Here is a 20,923-nt window from a genome sequence, read left to right as displayed (position 1 = left end):
TCGTCATCCTAAAATTAATCTGATCATGAGTTGCTTTCATTTAGCTAATTGGGCACTAGAATGACATACACACTTTTGTTAATGTAGCCTAAAATTATATTCAATTTTGTTTTGATCTACTATGCAATGTTGCTGGTTCATTGATCTCTAAAGTTCACTAAAACACAGAGACCATTTCTCCAGGAACTGTGTGTAGATTCATCTCCCTCAGCATGCACTTGTACTTTTGTTTTTTAACCTAAATTCAGCACCTTATGTCTGTGTGCTTTATTTTATCTTATGGTTCCAGTCTGTTGAGATCTTTTGTGTTCCCAGTTCTGTCATGCAGGAGATTATCTGTCCCAGTTTTGTTTCACTATATATTTGATAAAATTCTTCATCTGAACTGTCAGTAAATTTTTTTTAACAGAACAGGGTCAAGGATAGAGTATCTAGTGGACAGAGCGGGTAGATATTTCCCTACAAATTGATATCATTATTTTAATCACCACCCCTGAATGTTCAGCCAGTTTTGAATTCACTTCATTGTATTATCAGGTCGCTAGGTGGCGCAGTGGATTGAGTCCTGAGTCTGGAGTCAGGAAGAATCATCTTCCTGAGTCCAAATGTTAGACACTTAGTAACTGTGTGACCCTGGGCAAGTCACTGAACCCTGTTGGCTTTAGTTTCCTCATCTGTAAAATGAGGTGAAGAGATGGCAAGCCACTCTAGTATCTCTTCTAAGAATATCCCACAGGGGGCCATGAAGAACAATTGTAAAATTATCATTTATTTTCCCTACTTATCCACCTTATCCACAAAGATCTCTCTAAAAGACAGAATCCACTATTTCCAAATCTCAAATAAATTGTAGGCATGTCTTTGACATCTTGAACCCACCATGTTTAGTATATATACTAAATTTGTTACTATAGCATGAGGGAATAATATCTGTGACCATTTCAAGATGTAGCACTAGGCTCTAACTAAAAAATATGCCTTAGATATGGAGATAACACCTACTTCTTAAAATTATGGAAACTCTTTCATGTGTCCATGAAAATGCAGTAAGTACAAGTGGGTTCAGGTTGTCAAATAGATTCTTTAATGATACATAGATCATAGATAGTTCTAAATGCTGCTGACAAGTCAGAAGACTAGTAGAAACTGTAAAGATTTTCTAGAGATTGAAAAAAAAATGAGAAAAAGGCTTGTTTCAGTTTGGGTTCAGTGCTTAAATTAAAGTTATGTTCTTAGGTTATACAACTTCACATTTCACCATTATGATGACAAACAAGCAAATGACCAGAAAGCAGGAGGTGTTATGGCATTGTGGATGAGCACTGGACCTATTTTGTCATCCCGGGCACGTGTCTTAGCTGCTTTGAGCCTCAGTTACCTTATCTGTAAAATGGCGAGCGAGTGACAACACTTATTTTATAGATCATCTTTGTAAAATATCTCCAAAGTGTTATATGAATGTGAGCTATTTTTTCCCACAAGAGAGCAAATTTTAGGGCCCATTCTAGGCAGTTCCTATTCCTTCCTTTGTCACAAACCATCTCTTTCTACAGTTATGTCTTTGGCTTTTCACAATAACTTATTCACAGTGGGAACCCTGAGTCATCAAGAAAAAAGGTCACTTAAATTCAGCATCCTCCATTTAAGAAGACAGCAAAGTATATCAAAACTTCCCCTGATTGTACTACCTGGTCCACCTGTTTCTCTTGCTCCTTTTCGCTGCCAGACTTTCTGAAAAAGTTGTTTGTACCTGGGACTCCCCTGAGGCCCTTCGAGTCTGGCTTCCCCACCATTGACCATGGGGACCTCATTGGACCTTCTTGTCTTCCCACCCTCTCTGTGCCGCTGCCCCTCCCACTTCCTCCTCAGTGTGTGTCTGGGCAGTGTGTAGTCAGCTGTCCTGATCGCTTGCCTTCTCTATCTGCCCCTGGTGACTGATTTACTTAGATGCTTCACCATACTTCTCACTGTGGGCTCTTGGCTGTCCTTCCGGGAAAATAGCTTCTTATTAGACAAAGTCTCTGGACCTGCCTTGCTCCACCTTTTCCCCTGCCATGTTCTTTTGAAGTCAGATAGGTGAAAGCTTCTAGAGCCATTCAGTCCTGAGGTCCATTCCACTGAAGCTCAGTAGTGACAACTGTGAGATCAGATTTCCTTCCTTGAACTAGCAGCTAGCTAGACTTCACTTTTCTGTTTTTCTGGGTGGGAGTATTAGGAGAAACTTATCAGAGGAAGCTATGCAGAATGACCACCCACTTAGGGTTTCAGGCTCTTTACAAACCAAAAATGCAACCCAAGTCAGCGAGGGAAGAGAAGAGGTCAAGATTTCTATAATGGCTACTCTGTGCTAACCACTTTACAAATATTATCTCATTGGAGGCTCACAACAACCCTCTGAGATGGATACTGCCATTATCCCCATTTCACAGTTAAGAAAATTGAGGCAAACAGATGAAATAACTTTTGTTACACAACTAGTAGTATCTGAGGTCAAATTTGAATTCAAGGCTTCTCAATTCCAGACCCAGTGTTCTATACATTGTACCACCTAGTGGCAGCTAGAAGTAAACGTTCTTAACACTCCGTTAGGAGACTCTTAATCTACCTTTAACCTGTATTTATTTCTATCTTTTGAGACTCTTCCTATCCTTCAAGGCCCATCTCAGTTGCTACCACTCCCTTGAAGCCCTCTCTAATCCCCCCAGATGTAATTCGTTTCTCCTTCATTAGAACCATGTTATAGCTCTCCTGGATCAATCATACTTTAATTTGTATCTGGGTTTGTTGTTGTTTTTTTCTTTCTTCAAAGTCTTTATCTTCCTCATTTGAGTGTAAACTACTTGAAATCCAAAGCTCTCACATCTTGTTCATCTTTATATCCCCAACAGCACCCAACACGATGCTTTGCATATGTAGTAGGCATTTAATAAATTGTTAAATTTAATTAAAATGATTCAAATTTCTGTTTAATTCAGACACTTATAAAGATATCTGATGTGAAAAATGTGGTAGAACATATCTCTGATCTGTGCTGCCAGGGAGATTGAGGCTTGCAGATATCCTTGGTATTCCCAACTGCAATGAGATAAGCTGATCAGGTGTCTGAATGTTATGAACCCCAGGGTCTGGGAAGCTACCATATTGTCTGAGGAGGGCCAAACTGAACCAGGTTGGAAATAGAAGTCTCCAGCTCCTGTGCCAATTAGAGTAAGACTGGACTCATAAATAGCGCCTGGGCTTCTGTCCTAGGAGAGATAGGAAACCTGCTCTTCAGAAAGAAGAAGGAAATGTCTGCTTCAATAAGATTTAGAATCTAGCATATTATGTCAACGTTTAGCCATAAATCATTTTAATAGTAATCAACCTGTAATTGTATTTTGAGTTGTTTTTGATCACCCATTTTCACTTTTTTTAATAGCTTCAAGAATTTGAAGCTGCAATTAAGCAAAGAGATGGCATCATAACCCAACTTACGGCTACCCTGCAGCAGGCAAGAAGAGAAAAAGATGAAACTATGAGAGAATTTTTAGAAGTGACAGAACAAAGTCAGAAGTTGCAAATACAGTTCCATCATGTAAGTCTGATTGATGGTAAATTTTCATTATTTGATAATAGTATAATTTATTTCTTGCAACTTTTGTGTCTTTCAGGATAAATATTATATTCACCTAATATTTGTTTATTATGGATTATTATATAAGGAAAATAATGGGTGCCAGTTAATCTCATTAACCAAACATCAGTTTATATTCCCCTTGGTGGTTTCCTTTTTGTTGGGTTTTCTGCTTTCTCCTTTTGTTTTCCATTTGAAGAATTACAGATGATAGAAAGTTCCATGATTTACATTACCATTGTTTACTAATGGCTTCTATGTCTGAGATTGAGCTTTGTCCTCAAAATAGTAGGAGAGCTAAATAATTTTCTAAGCAATAATAATTCCTTAGAACAAAAAATTCTTTGAGCAAATAATAAGGCTCATGGTTATTCTTTCTCTCCCCCTCAAAAAACTCCTTTACCATTCATTTGTAGTTTGTAATGTGTGTGTGTGTGTGTGTGTATAGAAGCAGAAGTGATCAAAAATCTGCAGATAAAGTGGTAATAAGCAGAGGTAGAATTAATAACCAGATGGGTGTCTCTTTCTTTTCATGACGATTGTTTCCTTCATAGCTGATGAATTAAGCATGATATTAACTGCAAAAAAAAAAAAATTTGTAAAAATCAAATTTCAGGCTTGAAATTTACCTTTCATCATGCTACCTCTTTTTTCAGTGGACTTTATTGAACACATTTTCATAAGCAAGGCCAGGGCTTTCTCCTCCAGGTTCATTTTGAGGACACCTCTTACAGGGTCACCCAGAAACTTTGTGGAAGAAGGAGAAACTGACCGTGTGAACCTTGGCCTGCAACAGGGATTCTTAACTTGGGGTCCAGGAGCTTCATTTTTCAGTGTTTTGGTAACCACATTCCAATGTAACTACTTTCTTTTGTCATCCTTTTTTTTTTAATTTTATACTTTTAAAGACATTATTCTGAGAGGGGAAAGCCAAGATGGCAGAATAACAGAACAAGTATGACACAATTCCTCCAACACAGACTTTCCTCAAAGATTTAGAAAATGCACCAAGTCAATTCCTGATCAGGAAATTTAGAAACAAAATCACAGCAAGGCTTTTTTATTTCTTTTGTAATTAAGATTAGTATAGGGAGACAAAGAGTTCTCTGGATATTGGGGACAGGATCTGTCCAGACATATGGCTACATGCCAGAAATGAAGAAGGACTGAGGCTGTGTCCCGGAGCAAGAAAGGGACCCAGCCTTGTTCAGGAACAGGTGCCCAGTGACAGACCTGCCCCAGACCCAAGGTGAACTCAGGAGGGCACCTATGCCTAGGGGTGGCATCCCAGGGTAAGGAAAAGTGGTGGACCTTAGGCTGTGTCCTGAGTGAGGAGCAAGTCCAGGACTCTGACCAAGAAGCAGAGCAGGGTCTCTGTTCTAGCCACCAGCCTCGTTTGAAGCCTCCAGTGAAATAATGAAGATGGGAATCCCAGACAAAAGGGGACCTTGCATTTTGGTCACACAGAACCAATGACATTGTCTGAGTCCAGCCACAGTCTACTGGAGCTTCCAATAAAGAACAAGCCAACGCCAGTGTTTGCATTCCCAGACCAGAGCCAGAAACTTGCAGAGCTCAGACCAGGAGGGCAATAATCAGACATGGCCCCAGATCACATTGCTTTAGGAGCATTAAGAGGTTTCAGGTGTCCAAGCTGAGTGGTCCTTGAGGTCTTGGAATTATATAACAACACTCAGCCCTCCAGGAAAGCATCAGAAGGATCCAAGACAACAAAATCTCAGTTCAGACATTTCTCCCAGAAATGCACAGAGCCCAGTCCTAACATCAAGTCCAAAGTCAGGAAGGAGGCTGGAAAAATGAGCAAACTAAAAAAAATTACCATAAAGAGGCATTATCATGGCAGAAACACTCAGGACACAAACTCAGAAGAGACTGGCTCCAAAATGTCTACAAACAGAGCCTCAGATATAAACGTAACTTGCACAGAAGTTTAACCAGAATTCCTGGGAGATGGGAAACAAGAGTGTTAGAAAGAACTCAGAATAATTTTAGAAACCAAATGAGAGACTTAGAGGAGAAAAATTGAGGAAAAAAATGGGAGCTGTGGGAAAAAAAATTTGGAAAGTTTATTAATGTCATGGAACAAGAGGTACAAAACCTTACCAAGAAAAAACTCCCTAGAAGCTGGGAGAAGCAGTGGATAGAGTGCCAAGACTGAAGTCAGGAAGACCTGGGTTCAAGTGCGGCCTCAGGTACTCACTAGCTTACTAGTGACTCAGGACAAGTCATTTAACTCTGTTAGCCTCCATCTCCTCATGTGTCAGATGTATGTGATACTAGTACCTACCTCCCAAAATTGTTGTGAGGATAAAATGAAATAATGATTGTCAAGAGCTTAGCACAGTACGTAAGTGCTCATAGTGAGCACTATATAGATATTAGCTATTATTATTAAAATTAGAATTGATCAAATAGAAACTAATGTCCATAAGACAAGAAGTGTTAAAGTAAAAAAAAAAAAAATTAAAGAAAATATAACGTACCTCATAGCAATAACAGCTTATGTGAGAAACAGATTGAAGAGAAAAAAATATGTAAGAACCACTGAACTACCTGAAAGTAAATGACCAAAAAAGAGCTTAGATATGTTTCAAGAAATTGTAAAGGAAAACTTTTCCAGATATCTTAAAACCAGAAGGCAAAATAGAAATAGAAAGAATCAGCTGATCACCTCCTGAAAGAAACTCCAAAACAAAAACTTCCCGGAATATTGTAGCCAAAATCCAGAGTTTCAGGGTCAAAGAAAAAACACTACAAGCAGACAGCAAAGAAGAATTCAAGTACCAAGGAGCCATAGTTAGAATAACACAAAATTTCCCAGGCACCACTTCAAAGGAACAGGAACCTTGGAATAGAATGTTCCAGAAGGCAAAGAATCTAGGGGCTTAGAGCTAAGAATAACTCAGCCACTACAAGGAGAAAAATGGCTTTGTAATGAAATGGAAATCTTCCAAGCATACCTAGTAGAAAGATCAGAGCTCAGTTAAAGAAACTCAGGACTTGAGAGAAACACAAAAATGTAAACGTGATTATACTCTTTGACCTAGCAATATCACTGTGAGGTCTGTTTCCCAAGGTGATAAGGGGAAAAGGAAAAGAACCTAAATGTTCTCAAATATTTATAGCAGTTCTCTTTATGATGGCAGAGAACTGGAAATTGAGAGGATGTCCATCAACTGAGGAATGGCCAAACTAGTGTTGATGTATGACTGCGATGGAATACTACTTTGCAGTAAGAATTATAAGCAGGTTGATTTTAGAAAAACATGGAAATACTTGCATGAAATAATGAAAAGTAAAATGAACAAAACCAAGAAAACATTATATATAGTAACAGCAATGTTGTTCGAAGAAGAATTGTCAACAACTAAGTTATTATGAGTATTATTATGAGTATTAAACACTCAAATCAACCTAAAGGACCTATGAAGGAAGATGCTGTCCACGTCCAGCAAAAGAACTGATAAATAGAAGTATGCATAGAATGGTTTTACATCTATTTGTAAATCTGTGTCAAATGATGGCCTTTTAGTTCAGGGTGGAGAAAGGAGGGAGGGAGACAGTTTGGAACTTAACATGTAACAGAAAAATATTAAATATTTTAAAATGTACAGTAAAAAAACAGATGAATCAAAGAACAAATCATAGAAAAATATCAGCAATTTCATTGAAGACAAGAACAATAATGAGACAACACATCAAAAGTTTTGGAATATAACTAAGATCTTTCAGAGAAATTAATATCTCTAAACACTTTATCAGTAAAAGAAAGAGTAAGTCAACTAATAGAAACTCTGAAAATCAAAGAAGAGACTAACAAAATTAAAAAGAAGAAATCATTGAATTAATAAATAACACTAGAAGCTGTTATTAAAAAAAATAAAGTAAATCAGTAGCTAACTTGATTTTTAAAAGACAAAGAAGAAAACCAAATTAGCAGTATCAAAAAAAAATTTTAAAGATGAATCTACTACCAATGAAGAAGAAATAATAAATTATTGGGAACTGTTTTGCCCAGTTATATACCAAAAAATGGCAGTATAAATGAAGTCAAACAATATTTTCAAAAATATAAAATGCTCAGATTAACAGATTAAAATGCTACCAAATAGAAGACAATCCAACATTAGAAAAAGAAATTGAAGAAGCCATAAATGATTTCCAAAGAAAAATACCCCAATATCAGTTAGATTTACAAATGAGTTCTTTCAAACATTTTACAATTAATTCTAATACCACAAAAACTGGAAAAGTTGGAAAAGAAGAGATCACAAGAAATTCCTTATATGTATAAACCCGATCATGATACATAAACCAAAGAGAGGCAGAACAGAGAAAAAAAAATTGGACCAGTATCACTAATGAATACTGATGCACAAAAAAGGATTTTTTAAAATAAAATGTCAGCAAGGAAACTACAACATATCGCAAAGACTACAAACTCTGACAAAGCTGGATTTATACCAGGAATGTAGGGCTGATTCAGTATAAGGAAAGCTATAAATATAATAGATCACATTAATTTTTTAAAATTATATCAATAGATGCAAGAAAATCTTTTGACATACTGCCACACTCATGTGTATTTAAAAAAAAAAAACAAAACTCTTGAAAACATAGGAATTGAATCTTTCATTTAATAGTGCAAGTCAAATCAAGAGCCAGCGTATCTGTAATGTGAATAAACTAGAGGACTTTGTTCTAGTTTAAGACCCAGGATGAAGCAAGTAGGTTCATCATCACTACTGCTGTTTAATATAATACTCAGCCTGCTAGCTACAGCCAGAAGAGAAGAAAGAAAGCTTAGAGGACGAGCACAGGCAAAGAGGAGGCGACTAGCACTTCTGCAGATAGGGCTTAGATAACTGTTTACTTAGATAGGCAGCTGAAAAATAATTGAAACAATTAACTTCAGCACAATTTTAGGATATAGAACAAACCCCCGTAAAACATCAGGGTTTCTGTATATAGTTCTAAAATAATTCAGCAGTAAAATAACTACAAACAGTATTACATACCCGTCAAAGCAAAAACAAGAACTACATGAGAACAACTGCAGTGTAAGATATCTTTAGACAGATAAAGACATCTGAGTAATTAGATAAATATTAACTGGACGTGGGCTAAGCTGAGCCAAAACAATAATGACTACGCTACCCAAGTTCTAATTTACTTTTTCAGTGCCGTACCAACCAAACTACCAAAGGATCACTTTATATAGCTAGGAAAAAACATACATCAAGAGGACCTAACGATCAAGAATATCAGGAGAATTAATGAGAAAAAAAAAGTGGGAAGAAAAAGGGCCTAGCAGTACTAGATCTCACACTAACCTACCACAAAACAGTAGTCATCAGAACGTTTTAATACTGAGTAAGAAATGGAGAGGTTGATCAGTCAAACACAATATATAGGGGCAAATGAGTGTAGTGTTAGATAAACGAAAATATCCCAGAATTCACAAACAAAAACTTGAGAGAACTATAAAGCAGTCTAACCGAAACTAGTTATAGACTAATATCTCTCATCCTATAATAAGACAAACTCCAAATAAAGACATAATTCAGAGAGAAGGGTGACATAAACAGGTTAGAGGAGCAAAGAAGAAATTACCTGTCAAAGTAAGAGCGTTTCCCAAAGTGATAGTCAGAGGAAATGAATGGGCTCTTTGTAAAGGAAGAAATCCAAGTGACCTATGACTGTATGAGAAAAAGTGCTGTAAATCAATAATTAGAGAAATGCAAATTAAAACAACTCAAAGGTACCACCTTATGCCTATCAGACTGGTAAAGTTGACAGAAAAAGAAATGACAAAGCTAGAGGGTCTGTGGGAAAAAAGTATATAATATGCTGTTAACTCTGCATTACTATGAACTGGTCCAGCCATTCTAGAAAGCAATTTGGAGCTATATACAAAGAGCTAACTAAGCCGTATTTATTCTGATCCATTGATACCGCTACTAGGTCTGTCCTCCCATAGAGAGCAAAGAAAGAGGAAAAGGGCACATATGTACAGTATTTTGGGATTATTGCAATAAAGAATGGAAACTGAAAAGGTGCCTATCACTTGGGGAATGACTGAAGAAATGATATATGTATGTGATCTAATGCTGTTTTGCTATAAGAAACTCATGGTGCATGTTGAGATGTTTGTGTGTGTGTTGTGTGTGTATTTTTTTATATGACCAATGTGGGTATTTGTTTTAATTACAATATTTGTAATAGAGGTTTTGTTTTGTATCATTTTCTTATTGGAGGTCAGTGGGAGGGAGAGGAGATATTTATGAAAATAAAATTGAGTTAAATTAAAAAGTTATTTTGAGAAGGGATTCGTGGCACAAAAAAAGATTAAACTCCCTCCAGCCCCCACAACTCCCTAGTTAACTACTTAATCTGTGAGCTTTCTTGTAATAAGGACATGAGAACTATAGAGAGGGTTATGATGAGATTTCAGTAGCTATATAATATGTAAACATATATAGAAAAAGTTCGTCAAGGTATATACTTTGCATTTGCCTAGAAGGAGACTAAACTAGTGGGAACTATCATGGCATTAAATTTATCATGGCAATTAAATTTCAGGTTATATCCATAAGGTTTTTTCCCTTTCAAAGAAATTTCATTTTAGGAGTGCTGCCTCCTTTATGAGGGTGGTCTTTGGAACTGGACCGATATATTCTGTTTAGGGGTCCCCTAGGCAAATGCCAAACTTGCTATATTTTTTCTACATATGTTTATATACTTTTATTGAATAGGTATTGAAATCTCATCATGAAACTCTCTGTAGCTCTCATTATTACAAGATCGCTTACAGCTTTAAAGTAGTCAGCTAGTAGTTAACTGGGGGCTGGAGGGATTTTAGACCTACTTGAGACCTTTTTGATGGGATCAGACCAGATCTGTCTTTTACCAAATGTTGCTCCCAGTTGAATGGTTTCATAGCGAATTTCCAGTTTCTAACTCATGATGGTAATATAACTTTTGTGGAAGGGTGCTTCTTTTTCTGTTAAACAATTTATACCCTATTAAGAGATTCTTATACTTGTCAAGATGGGAATTTTTCAGAACTTTATTTGGGAAGTGAGGTGGGGGTGGAGAGTGAGGTACCCTGGTATCAAAACAAAAAAAAAAAAGAAGAAAGAATTCTCTTTTTCTTCCTTTTTTTGTGCCAGTATAGCTGCTAACATTTTTAATGTCTCATTTTTTTTGCCTTTTTTAATTTTAGTTACAGGCTAGTCAGAGTCTGAGAAATACTAATCACAGCAGCACAGCTGCACATTTACTTCAAGCTAAACACCAAATTGTTTGGCAGCAGCAGCAGCTAGAACAACAACACCATTTATTAGAAGATCATCACAAGAAGAAAGAAGAATTCAAAATGCAGATTAATTTCTTGCAAGAGAAAATTGGAACTTATGAGATGGAGATGGTATGTTCTTTTTAGTGATAGTCTACCAAAAGATTTGTAACTTTGCAATTAATTTTATGTTGACTTTTTATCTCCCTTTGAACTCATTTAAGAAACTTTAGAAATAAACATTCATGTCATCATTATTATTCAAATGACTCACAAAAGCTTTATAGTGAAGAAAAGGTCTTCTCATGGATAAAATAATAATTTATTTTGTAACTTTTTACAGCCCCATTATAATAACTCAAGTCTTGAGTTCTAAGCCACAAATTAAACATTTATGTGGTGATGAGTTCCTGGTGCTAGGTCTTATGATTAAGGCCTTTGGAAAAGCATAAATCCATGCTAATTAGGTGTTATAAGCAGATTACATTAAAGGGAAACTGACATTAATAATGTTCCTATGTAGACTCAGATTTCTGACCCTGTTAGTATTTTACCTAAGAAGATCCCTGTATTTTCAAGGCATATTGTGAAATTCTGAAAAAAATTCTCAAAGCAAAATTTTAATTCCCTTTTAAAAAAAATCAAATATCACTTATTTGCTGAAAAAAATCAAAACAAAACATTTATTAAAGACCTTTTTCATGCCAGGCACTGTGATAGGCACAAATAATATGAAAACAAAAACCAAACAATCCTTGTCATTAAGGAGATTACATTCTCTTTGGGGGAGAAATGTGAAAACTGATGAATACAAAATATGTCCAAAATAAAGAAAATACAGTTTCCAGAGGTAGGTGGAAGTCATCAAGACAAGGCTTGTTGAGGGCATCTCAATGGAGCTAAACTTGGAAAGAAGTCTGAAGCTACGTTGAATGACTTTTAGCCATGGAGGGCAGCCTCTGCAAAGACACAGAGACAAAAGCTGGAATGTCAAGTATGGGGAACAGCAAGCAAGTCACTGAGCTAGAAGGTAGAGTGCGAGAAAGAGGTGGCAGAGGAGTCTAGAGGCATTAGAGAGCCGCTGGACCTTTGTGAACAGGGGAGGAACATGGTCAGAATTGTGTTTTAGGCATATGATTAGGGAGGAGACTGGAAGTAGGGAGACCAGTGAGGGAGACATTGAAATAGTCCTAGTGAGAGGTGAGGAAGGCCAAAACTGGGGTGGGTGTGGTGTGTAGAGGAGAGAAAGGGACAAATCCAAGCAATTCTGTGTAGCTACAATCCATAGTACTATGCACTTAATTGAATATGAGCTGTGAAGATGAGTGAAGTATTAAGAATGATACCATGCTTAAAAAACTAGCTGGCTGGAAAAGAGAATTTATGAAATTAAGCAATGATTATATGTAAAAAGCCCAGAAATCACTGGAAATCATTGACATAAATGCTAGAGAATGAAGCAATGAGCAGGAGAAGTCTTGATGTTTAAATATAGCTAAGGAAGGCATATCAGGACCAAAGTGCCGCATTTGGAATTGCCATACAGACATTTTGCTAGTGTTATGTGAAAAATACACATACACTGGTGAGTATAAAGCTAAATGAAACCACAGTCCTTGTATTCCACAAGCTAAGACCCCAGTAAAGGGAGATACCACCAACAGAAAGAACTATAATAGTAGTATAAGTAGAATGTGATTTGTGCCAGATGAAGAAAGTGGAAGAATTGTTATATAATATTAGAGAAGCCGAGAGAGAAGCCTGCACAGAGAAGATTGAGTTTGCCCTGATCTTAGAAGAACTGGAAGTATTCCAATAGGTAGATACAGAAAGAGAGTATATTCCAAGTCAAGTCAAATCAATAAGCATTAATTATATGCTTACTAGATGCCTGTCACAGGTGGAGTGAACACCCTGAACAAGGAGAAAGGCACATCTGGTGAACCATTAGTAGCTTGCTAGAGCAAAGCCAGTGTAGAGGTCCAGTGGGGCGAGGTCACGTAGGGTCTTAAACGCCACATTGTAGAACTTGAACTTTATTGGGTAGTCAGTAGGGAGCCATTGAAAGTTTTTAAGCAGAGAAGCTGAAGTCATTAGGAAAAAAAGGAACAGAAACAAACATGAAGAACCTACTACGTGTCCAACATTTAAGAAGGTCTTTACAGAGATTTTTCTGCCAGCAGTACGTGGGGCTATTCAAGTCAGGAAACTATGTAGGTAGCTTTGGGGATTAATTTGCTTAACACATATTTATGAAGTGCGTACATGACTAATCAGCCCAACAATAATACTATGTGCCAGGCACTGACTGTTCCAAGTATTTTACTATCAAAGGAGATTATATTTGTAAAGTGCTTAGCATACATAGTGCCTGGCACTGGCACATAGCAGGTACTATAAATGTTCATAGTATAGTGGTTATATCACATCTTGAACTATTCTCAGTTAACTAGTATTGATTTAATGAGTTTACTGTATAAAATTAATAAATGCAGAAGAGATACATCACTTAACAAGATCAACATTTTTGATAGGTAAACTACGTAAGGAATAGTCTAACTCAACAAGTGGCTCATAGTCCATAAACCATGATGTCATCAGTTCTTATCAGGCATAGTTCTCCTTATCCATGACTCTACAACTTGAGTCTTGAGCTGGAGTCAGGAAAAAGTTCATCCCTGTCTCCAAATTTCCATTGAAACCAGAATTTTGAGGTTGGATTGCCAAGCCAGAATATGATAGTTGTCCCAGATTTGGCTTGGAGTTTTGCTGTATTAGGTGGCTTCTAGTTCCGCCGTACTGGCAAGGCATCAGGCATCTGTGAATACACTTTTTCTCCATCCTTTTCCGATGAATCACCTCTGGTTTACCAGCAAGATCTAGGTCAGTAGTAGATTTTGTCATTAGTAGTCATGCAGAATACAGATCTTCTTCATGGTTATGCTTATTGACCCCCTTCCTAACTGAATAATAGATGTGTATGCACATTGTTGATCTTTTAAGAAACTTCAGAATAAAAGTTTATCAATTTTAAACCTGTTATATACAAATCACATTATTTAAGGCAATTAGTATACTATAAAATGAAAGGAGAATGCTTTACTATCAAACCTAGATGACAGAGTTCTGAAGCTATGTGCTAAGTTGCCATCAATTAAAGATTCTCTCTCTTATTTTCAGAAGGAACAAAAAGATTCAAGTAAAAAGGAATTAGAGGAAAAAGATTCAGTCATGGAAGAGTTAAAAATAAAACTAGTAGAAGAAGAAGAAAACTCAGTTGAGCTGAAGGATAAACTCATTGCTACTGATAAATTACTGGGGGATTTCAAAGAACAGATTGTAGAAAAGGACAAAGAAATAAGTAATATAAGACTAGAATTAGCGAATTCTGAACAAAAAGAAAGACAGCGTTCTGGTGAAATAAAACAATTAATGGGGACTGTTGAAGAACTTCAGAAGAAAAGTCGTAAGGAAAGTCAACTTGACACTGAGACGGTACAAAGAATGGAAATACAGACTCAGCAGAAATTGGAGAAACTCCGAGTAGAGCTAGATGAAATGTATGGGCAGCAGATTGTGCAGATGAAACAAGAGTTAATAAAACAGCATCTGTTTGAACTCGATGAACTTAATGCACAACATAAAGGAGAACTGGAAAATGCTTTAAAAACATGTCCAGATATTCCAGTAAATGAAAATCAAATACAGTTAATGAATATGGCAATTACTGAATTGAATCTAAAACTTCAAGATGCTATTTCTCAAAAGGAAAAAATAAGCAAGGAGTTAGAAATAATTTCAAGAGCAAAATCTATTTTGCAGAGTCAACTTGAAGACCTTTTTGAAGAATTAAGCTTTTCTAGGGAGCAGGTTCAAAGAGCTCGACAGACAATAGCTGAACAAGAAGATGAACTTAACGAAGCACACAAATTGCTTAGCGGTGTGGAAGATTTGAAAGCCCAGATCGTGTCTGCGTCTGAATTCAGGAAGGACTTAGAGTTAAAGCATGAGGCCGAAGTCAGCAATTACAAGATAAAGCTTGAAATGCTAGAGAAAGAAAAGAACTCTGTTTTCGATAGAATGGCTGACTCTCGGGAAGCTGAATTAGAAAGACTGCGAACTCAGCTGCTATTCAGCCACGAAGAGGAACTAACTAGACTCCGGGAAGGCTTAGAAATTGAGCATGAAATGAACATAGAAAAACTGAAAGATAACTTAAGTGTTCACGATAAACAACAGATAGAGGAATTACAGAAGGAAATGAGTCATGAGATGGAAAGCATCCAATTTGAAAAAGACGATTTAATAACTAAGCAGAATCAATTATTTTTAGAAATTTCAAAGCTGAAAGATTTACAGCAGTCTCTTGTAAATTCAAAATCAGAAGAAATGACTCTTCAGATTAAGGAGCTTCAGAAAGAGATTGAAGTACTCAGACAGGAAGAAAAGGAAAAGGGCACACTGGAACAAGAAGTGCAAGAGTTACAACTGAAAACAGAATTTTTGGAGAGGCAAATAAAGGAGAAAGAAGATGACCTTCAAGAAAAATTTACACAACTTGAAACTGAACATACCATTCTTAAAAATGAAAAGAAAACTCTAGAAGACATGTTGAAAATATATTCTCCCATTAGCAAAGAAGAAGGTTTTATTTTCATAGATTCAGTTAAGCCCAAATCTGAAGAATGTGAGTGGCAAAAAAAAATTGATATACTCCTAGAAGAAAATGAAAAACTCACAAAACAGTGCACACAGCTAAACGAAGAGATTGAGAGGCAAAGGAATACATACTCATTTGCTGAAAAAAACTTTGAGACAAATTACCAGGAGTTAAGAGAAGAATATGCTTATCTTCTAAAGGTAAGATCTGATTTAGAGGACAGTAAAAGCAAACAGGAAGTAGAATATGAAATGAAGCTAAAGGCTCTTACTGATGAGCTTTATCATTTACAGAAAAGTAAGCCAGTTCTTTTAGTGAAAACTAAAAGTGCAGATTGTGAAAGTTGTAAAGATGACAAGTCTTTCACAGCAGAAATTTCTGAAATTGGTGAAGTTGTTGAGAAAGATACTACAGAACTTATGGAGAAACTTGAGGTGACCCAGCAAGAGAAATTAGAACTATCAGAGAGACTGTCAGATCTTTCTGAACAGTTCAAGCAGAAACATAGTGAAATTAATCACTTAAGTGAGGAAATTAAATCACTAAAGCAAGAGAAAGAACAAGTTTTAAAAAGATGCAAAGAGCTAGAAATCATAGTTGGCCATAGTCGAGCAGAACACATGGATGAGTTAAAACTTAAGCCATGCAATTTTAAAAATGGTATTCAAACACAGGGAAATAAAGATTCTGCAGCTCCTGTATTTAAAATAAATAAAGACTTTGATGAAGGGGCAAAGATCATAGAGATGAATATTAGAAAAGAAAGCGAGCAAGAATTGGTGAAGCCTGAGAAGAATTCTCTTTTGGCTCCCATGGACTCTGTGACTGACCAGTTGGCTAATGAGTCGTTAGCATCATCTTTAGCTATTGCACAGAGTGGAAATGACCAGCTTCGGCAGGAACTCAGTCCTCTGAAATCTGAACAGGTTTGTTTACTGATTCATGTGTGATTAAGCTAGAAGAGGGAAAAACCTCAATTAGAAAATATTTTTGTTCTTTACAAAAATATAAATGAACATTCTGAAAAGAAGAATAAAATTAACCTTTTTCAAGTTATTCTCATTAGGGCTTGTAACTTATTTTTCAGGTAGATTTTAAATAGACAAATTAAATTATCCTAATTTTCTGTAATTGTTATATTGGATCCAAAAAACATTAAAAACTAACTAATGAAAACAGTTTATATGTTCAGATAAAGCCAGAGGAAACATTTGACAGTTTATATTTTGCCAACTGTAATACTGTGAACATTAATCTAATTAATGAAAATTATTATAGAATGATATGGAAGTTACAAGTAGGATGATACATATTACTGCCTAACCAGGATCGATTTTTTTTTAAAAAACGCATTTCTAGGTAATAAGGTCACCTTATGGTGATCTAATGATGAATCTAGAAATCAAGAAATTGATACCTGTGAGCTACTTAAATCTATAGAATATTTGATTATTTTAGAGATAGTGATGGTTTCAACTCACATAAATTTGTAGAGTGAAAGATTCTTAGGAGACAATACTTGTGTTCGAAGACCAACTGCTTAGATGGTCAGTTTTCTGACCATTGTAGAAGTAGCTCCCATCTCCTTACTATGGTTTAAGGAATGGATTGTTTTGGTTTTTTTTTTTTTTGTTAAGTAACTTAAAGGTGATCACTGGTACAGAATGTATTAGAGCAAATTCTTTCACTTTGCCTCGTCAGTTTCCTTTTGACAGCGTGGCTTACTCTACGGGCTGAGACCAAGGCCAAACCATAGACATTCAGAGATATTTCTTGCTCCTTACGGCTCTCAGCGTACTAGAAGTTGATTTCTTTATCTAGTTGTATTATTATTTTGGACTGATGGATTTTCTGCTCCTATTCCTACCTCAATTCTGCAATTCTGTTTCTCCTATTAATTACCAGTATAACCTTGGGAAAGACATTTCATCCTTCTGTCCTCAGTTCCCTTATCTGTAACATAAAGGGGATAGCCTTTATGACCTTTGTGGTTTTCTAGATTTCTCAATCTAGCATGGTAGGTTCACAGGATGAGGAAATAACCAGTTTTGAATTTAACAAATATTTAGTACACGCAGTGCTCAAAACACTGTTCTGGGCACTGGAACGGCACTGACCTGACTCTTCTTCTCCTGTCTTCTGGACTGTGCCTTACTTCTTTTTCCTCTAAATTTCACTAAATACTTGCTGCTTACTAAGCATGGATAGATGTGGAGGCCTTCAAGTGACATGTAAAGGAATATGCTTTACCATCCATTAGGCAGCAACATGGAATCATTAGGGATTTATCTAGGATACTAATGGTGAAAATGGAATAGAAGGGAAAGAGGGAAGAGACATTTCAAAGAAAGAATATGATAACACTACATATACAAGATGAAATTAAGGGAGAAGTCAAAAGATGACTAAGTTTTTGAACTGGTCATTCAAAAGGAGAGTAGTGATACTAATGGAAACAAGGTAGTTTAGGGGAGAAGCCAGACCAGTTTTTCTCTTTAGTCAAGAGAAGGTAATAAGTCTCAGTTGTAGACCTCCCGAGGTTGAGATGAACCTAGATTTTATTCTCAAGAGTCCAGTATATAGAAATTTTCACGTATTCATAACTAAGGCAAGATTCTTCTTTTCTATAACAAGTAGTACATAAGTAAGAGATATATAAATGTCTTATTTGGATATTGTCTTTTAGCTTTCTAATGAAAATGTAAGGAAAGAAGAAATGGGTATTATTAAGGTTTCAAGGAAACAGCCCCAAGAAGAAGAGGAAGAGGCTAAGGTTAGTCTACAGTTTTTTTTTTGTTTAAAACCTTTTTATGAGTGCAAAAGCCCAGGCTCTGTAAATTTTACTGAAATTAGTATTGTTATCATTAATAGCATTGCTTCAAATTAATATTTGATGATTGAATTGACATAAGGACCATTTCCAAATTGTCAGTTTCTTATAACAAATGATTCTGCTTTCAAATTTGGTTTCCTATTCAATACCCAGTGTCTCCCTTTAACACCTTGATGGAGGTTTATGTGGGTGCTCCCTGAAGAGGTACAGGTCACAAAGTTGTCTAGCCCTTCCTACTCTATATTGCCTTTCCACATAACCCCTGATCATATGATAGGCCTTTCCCTTGACATTCCATTAATACTAGTGGAACACTCAGGCTATCCCTTCTTTATCTCATGCCTCTGCTTCTCCATTGCCTTTTCTGTTACCACCACTTTAATAACTGTACTCTTTGTATGAAGATAACACTAGTAACCTCATTAATTGGGCCAAGTTGATTTGCTGTTTCTTCAGTAGTGGGGATGGCTTCATACAGTACTTTCCATCTGTACTTCTTTAACACCATAAGTTTTGTGGGTGTTATGCCTAGCCCATTGAATATGGTGAATCCTAGGCTGAAACTGAGTATGTAACTTTGACCTCATTATCCGAGATGTCGTATCTCATATTTCTTGAGCATGTAAATACAAATGCATGCATATTATCCCTTAGATGACCTCGACTTTATAGCACGATAATTGAAACAGCCAAGTCCTGATTGGACACTCTGCTGATCAGATTTAACCAGACAGGGAATCATGTTCCTCATTTGCCCTGACCAGAACTCTGACTTGGTGATATTTCACCAAGGATTTTACTAAGTACCTACCATATGCAAAGCACCATACTAAATAACAGAGTTGAAAAGATGGTTCTTTTCCACAAAGAGCTCATGTTCTGCTGTGAGATACAACATATGTATACTTCTTTGGAGAATTCTAGACCTTCATTTGCTATTTGCTTGCCAGCACATAACTTGAGAGAAAGAATTACTAAAGGTGTTGCCATCTCCCTAAATTCTGTTTGTAACTTCTCCCAATTACAGCATGTAGGTAATTCACTGTTATTAAAACAACGAAAGTCCAGTGACATCTAAGGCAGGAGTGGGGATCCTACAGCCTTGGGGCCATGTATGGCTTTCTGGGTCCTTGTGTGCAACCCTTTGACTGAGTCCAATTTTTGCAGAAGACATCGTTTTATTGCAAGATTTTGTTCTCTGAAGTTTGGATTCAGTCAGAAGGCTGTGCTTGAGGACCTAGAGGGCCACATGTGGCCTCAATGCCACAGGTTCCCCATCTCTGATCTAAGGAATGCAATATAATAGGATAACTTTATAGATTGGTGCTAAGATAGCTTATCAGAATCTCTTTTTTGTCTTAGCTGCCATTATTCAAAATCTGCTTATATACATTTCATCCTCTGCTTTTTCACATTTCTGCTCTCCTAAAGAATATTTTTTCCCAAAATTATTGGAAACTCCACTTGTTTATTTTCAGATTTTTAGAGTTCAGCTTATCTATGAGATACATTGCCAGAGGTTATCAGGCCAGTTTCAGTTACTTGCTAAACCAGTTGCTCACTGCTTATGTATTACTAGCATGCTACTCCTTATTTTATTTGCATAGCTTCCCCTCACTTTCCAACCCCTTTACGTACCTGCTACACTTGCAGAAATGTTGTTTGCCAATGATTTTAGGCTGTTCAGGTGCTGAATTTTAATAACCAGCAGAATTCCATAATGGCATACACCAGTGGATGGTAATATATTGGTATAACCCTTTTCCCCCATCATTTACCCTAACTTGTAAAAGATAAATTCATTCAGACAATCCGAAGCTTAAATGTGTCCCTTAAGGGTTTAATGAAGCTTGGTTTTATTGTACGAGCAAGAAACCTGAATTCTTAAAGCAACATAGTGCCCTGAGATAAACACTTTATTACAAGAGTTTGTTTAACTATAGAACAAAGCTTCAAGTCTAAATTGTATTGCCTTCCTCTTACAAATGAATCCATGTCTTTCTAGTTCAGTCTTTATATGTCTAGCTACTATACAGATTAATGTAGCTTATGTTTCACTAACATTTGTTCCTTTGGTTATGTTGGTAATGTCTTGAAAAAGTTATTTAAATTTTCATCTTTTAGTAACATCTTTTTCCCTTAACAAATAAATAGTTTTGAAATGGTATTACTACATTTATTAACCATGATACCGTAAGGAAAGGCAAAGGATCAATTCTTTTTTTTTTTTTTTGGCTAGATCTACAAATATCAGCTATATTTGCTAAAGGTAAAAAGAATAAGTCTTAAGACCTGAATACATATCATGATATTTTTTCTTTTTATATCAAAATATTGGCTAGTCATTTCCAAAAATGTACAGAACCCAAGATTCTCTTAATATAAAGAGAAAACTCCCACTGTCATTGCAGGTCAGCACCTGTCATGTGATTTAATGTCTTAAAAAGTTACCTAGGACTTTGAAACATGAAGTGATTTCCACCATATTGTATAGCAGAG

At 36.2% G+C, this 20,923-nt stretch overlaps 1 protein-coding gene across 1 annotated transcript in view; it reads left to right on the top strand.

Moving 5' to 3' along the window:
• The window catches only part of LOC140531807 (A-kinase anchor protein 9-like), a 90,579-nt gene that overhangs the window by 32,778 nt on the left and 36,878 nt on the right, over positions 1–20,923 (top strand). The window contains exons 7-10 of the mRNA XM_072650519.1: positions 3,419–3,574; positions 10,860–11,063; positions 14,112–16,517; positions 18,278–18,364. Coding sequence (XP_072506620.1) covers positions 3,419–3,574; positions 10,860–11,063; positions 14,112–16,517; positions 18,278–18,364 — 2,853 coding nt within the window. The remainder of the gene's footprint in view (positions 1–3,418; positions 3,575–10,859; positions 11,064–14,111; positions 16,518–18,277; positions 18,365–20,923) is intronic.

This window comes from Notamacropus eugenii, chromosome 3, assembly GCF_028372415.1.
Source record: "Notamacropus eugenii isolate mMacEug1 chromosome 3, mMacEug1.pri_v2, whole genome shotgun sequence".
In the NCBI taxonomy this organism is placed as follows: domain Eukaryota; kingdom Metazoa; phylum Chordata; class Mammalia; order Diprotodontia; family Macropodidae; genus Notamacropus; species Notamacropus eugenii.
The sequence above is the reverse complement of the archived record's forward strand: the minus strand, read 5'-3'. Positions and strand labels throughout refer to the sequence as shown.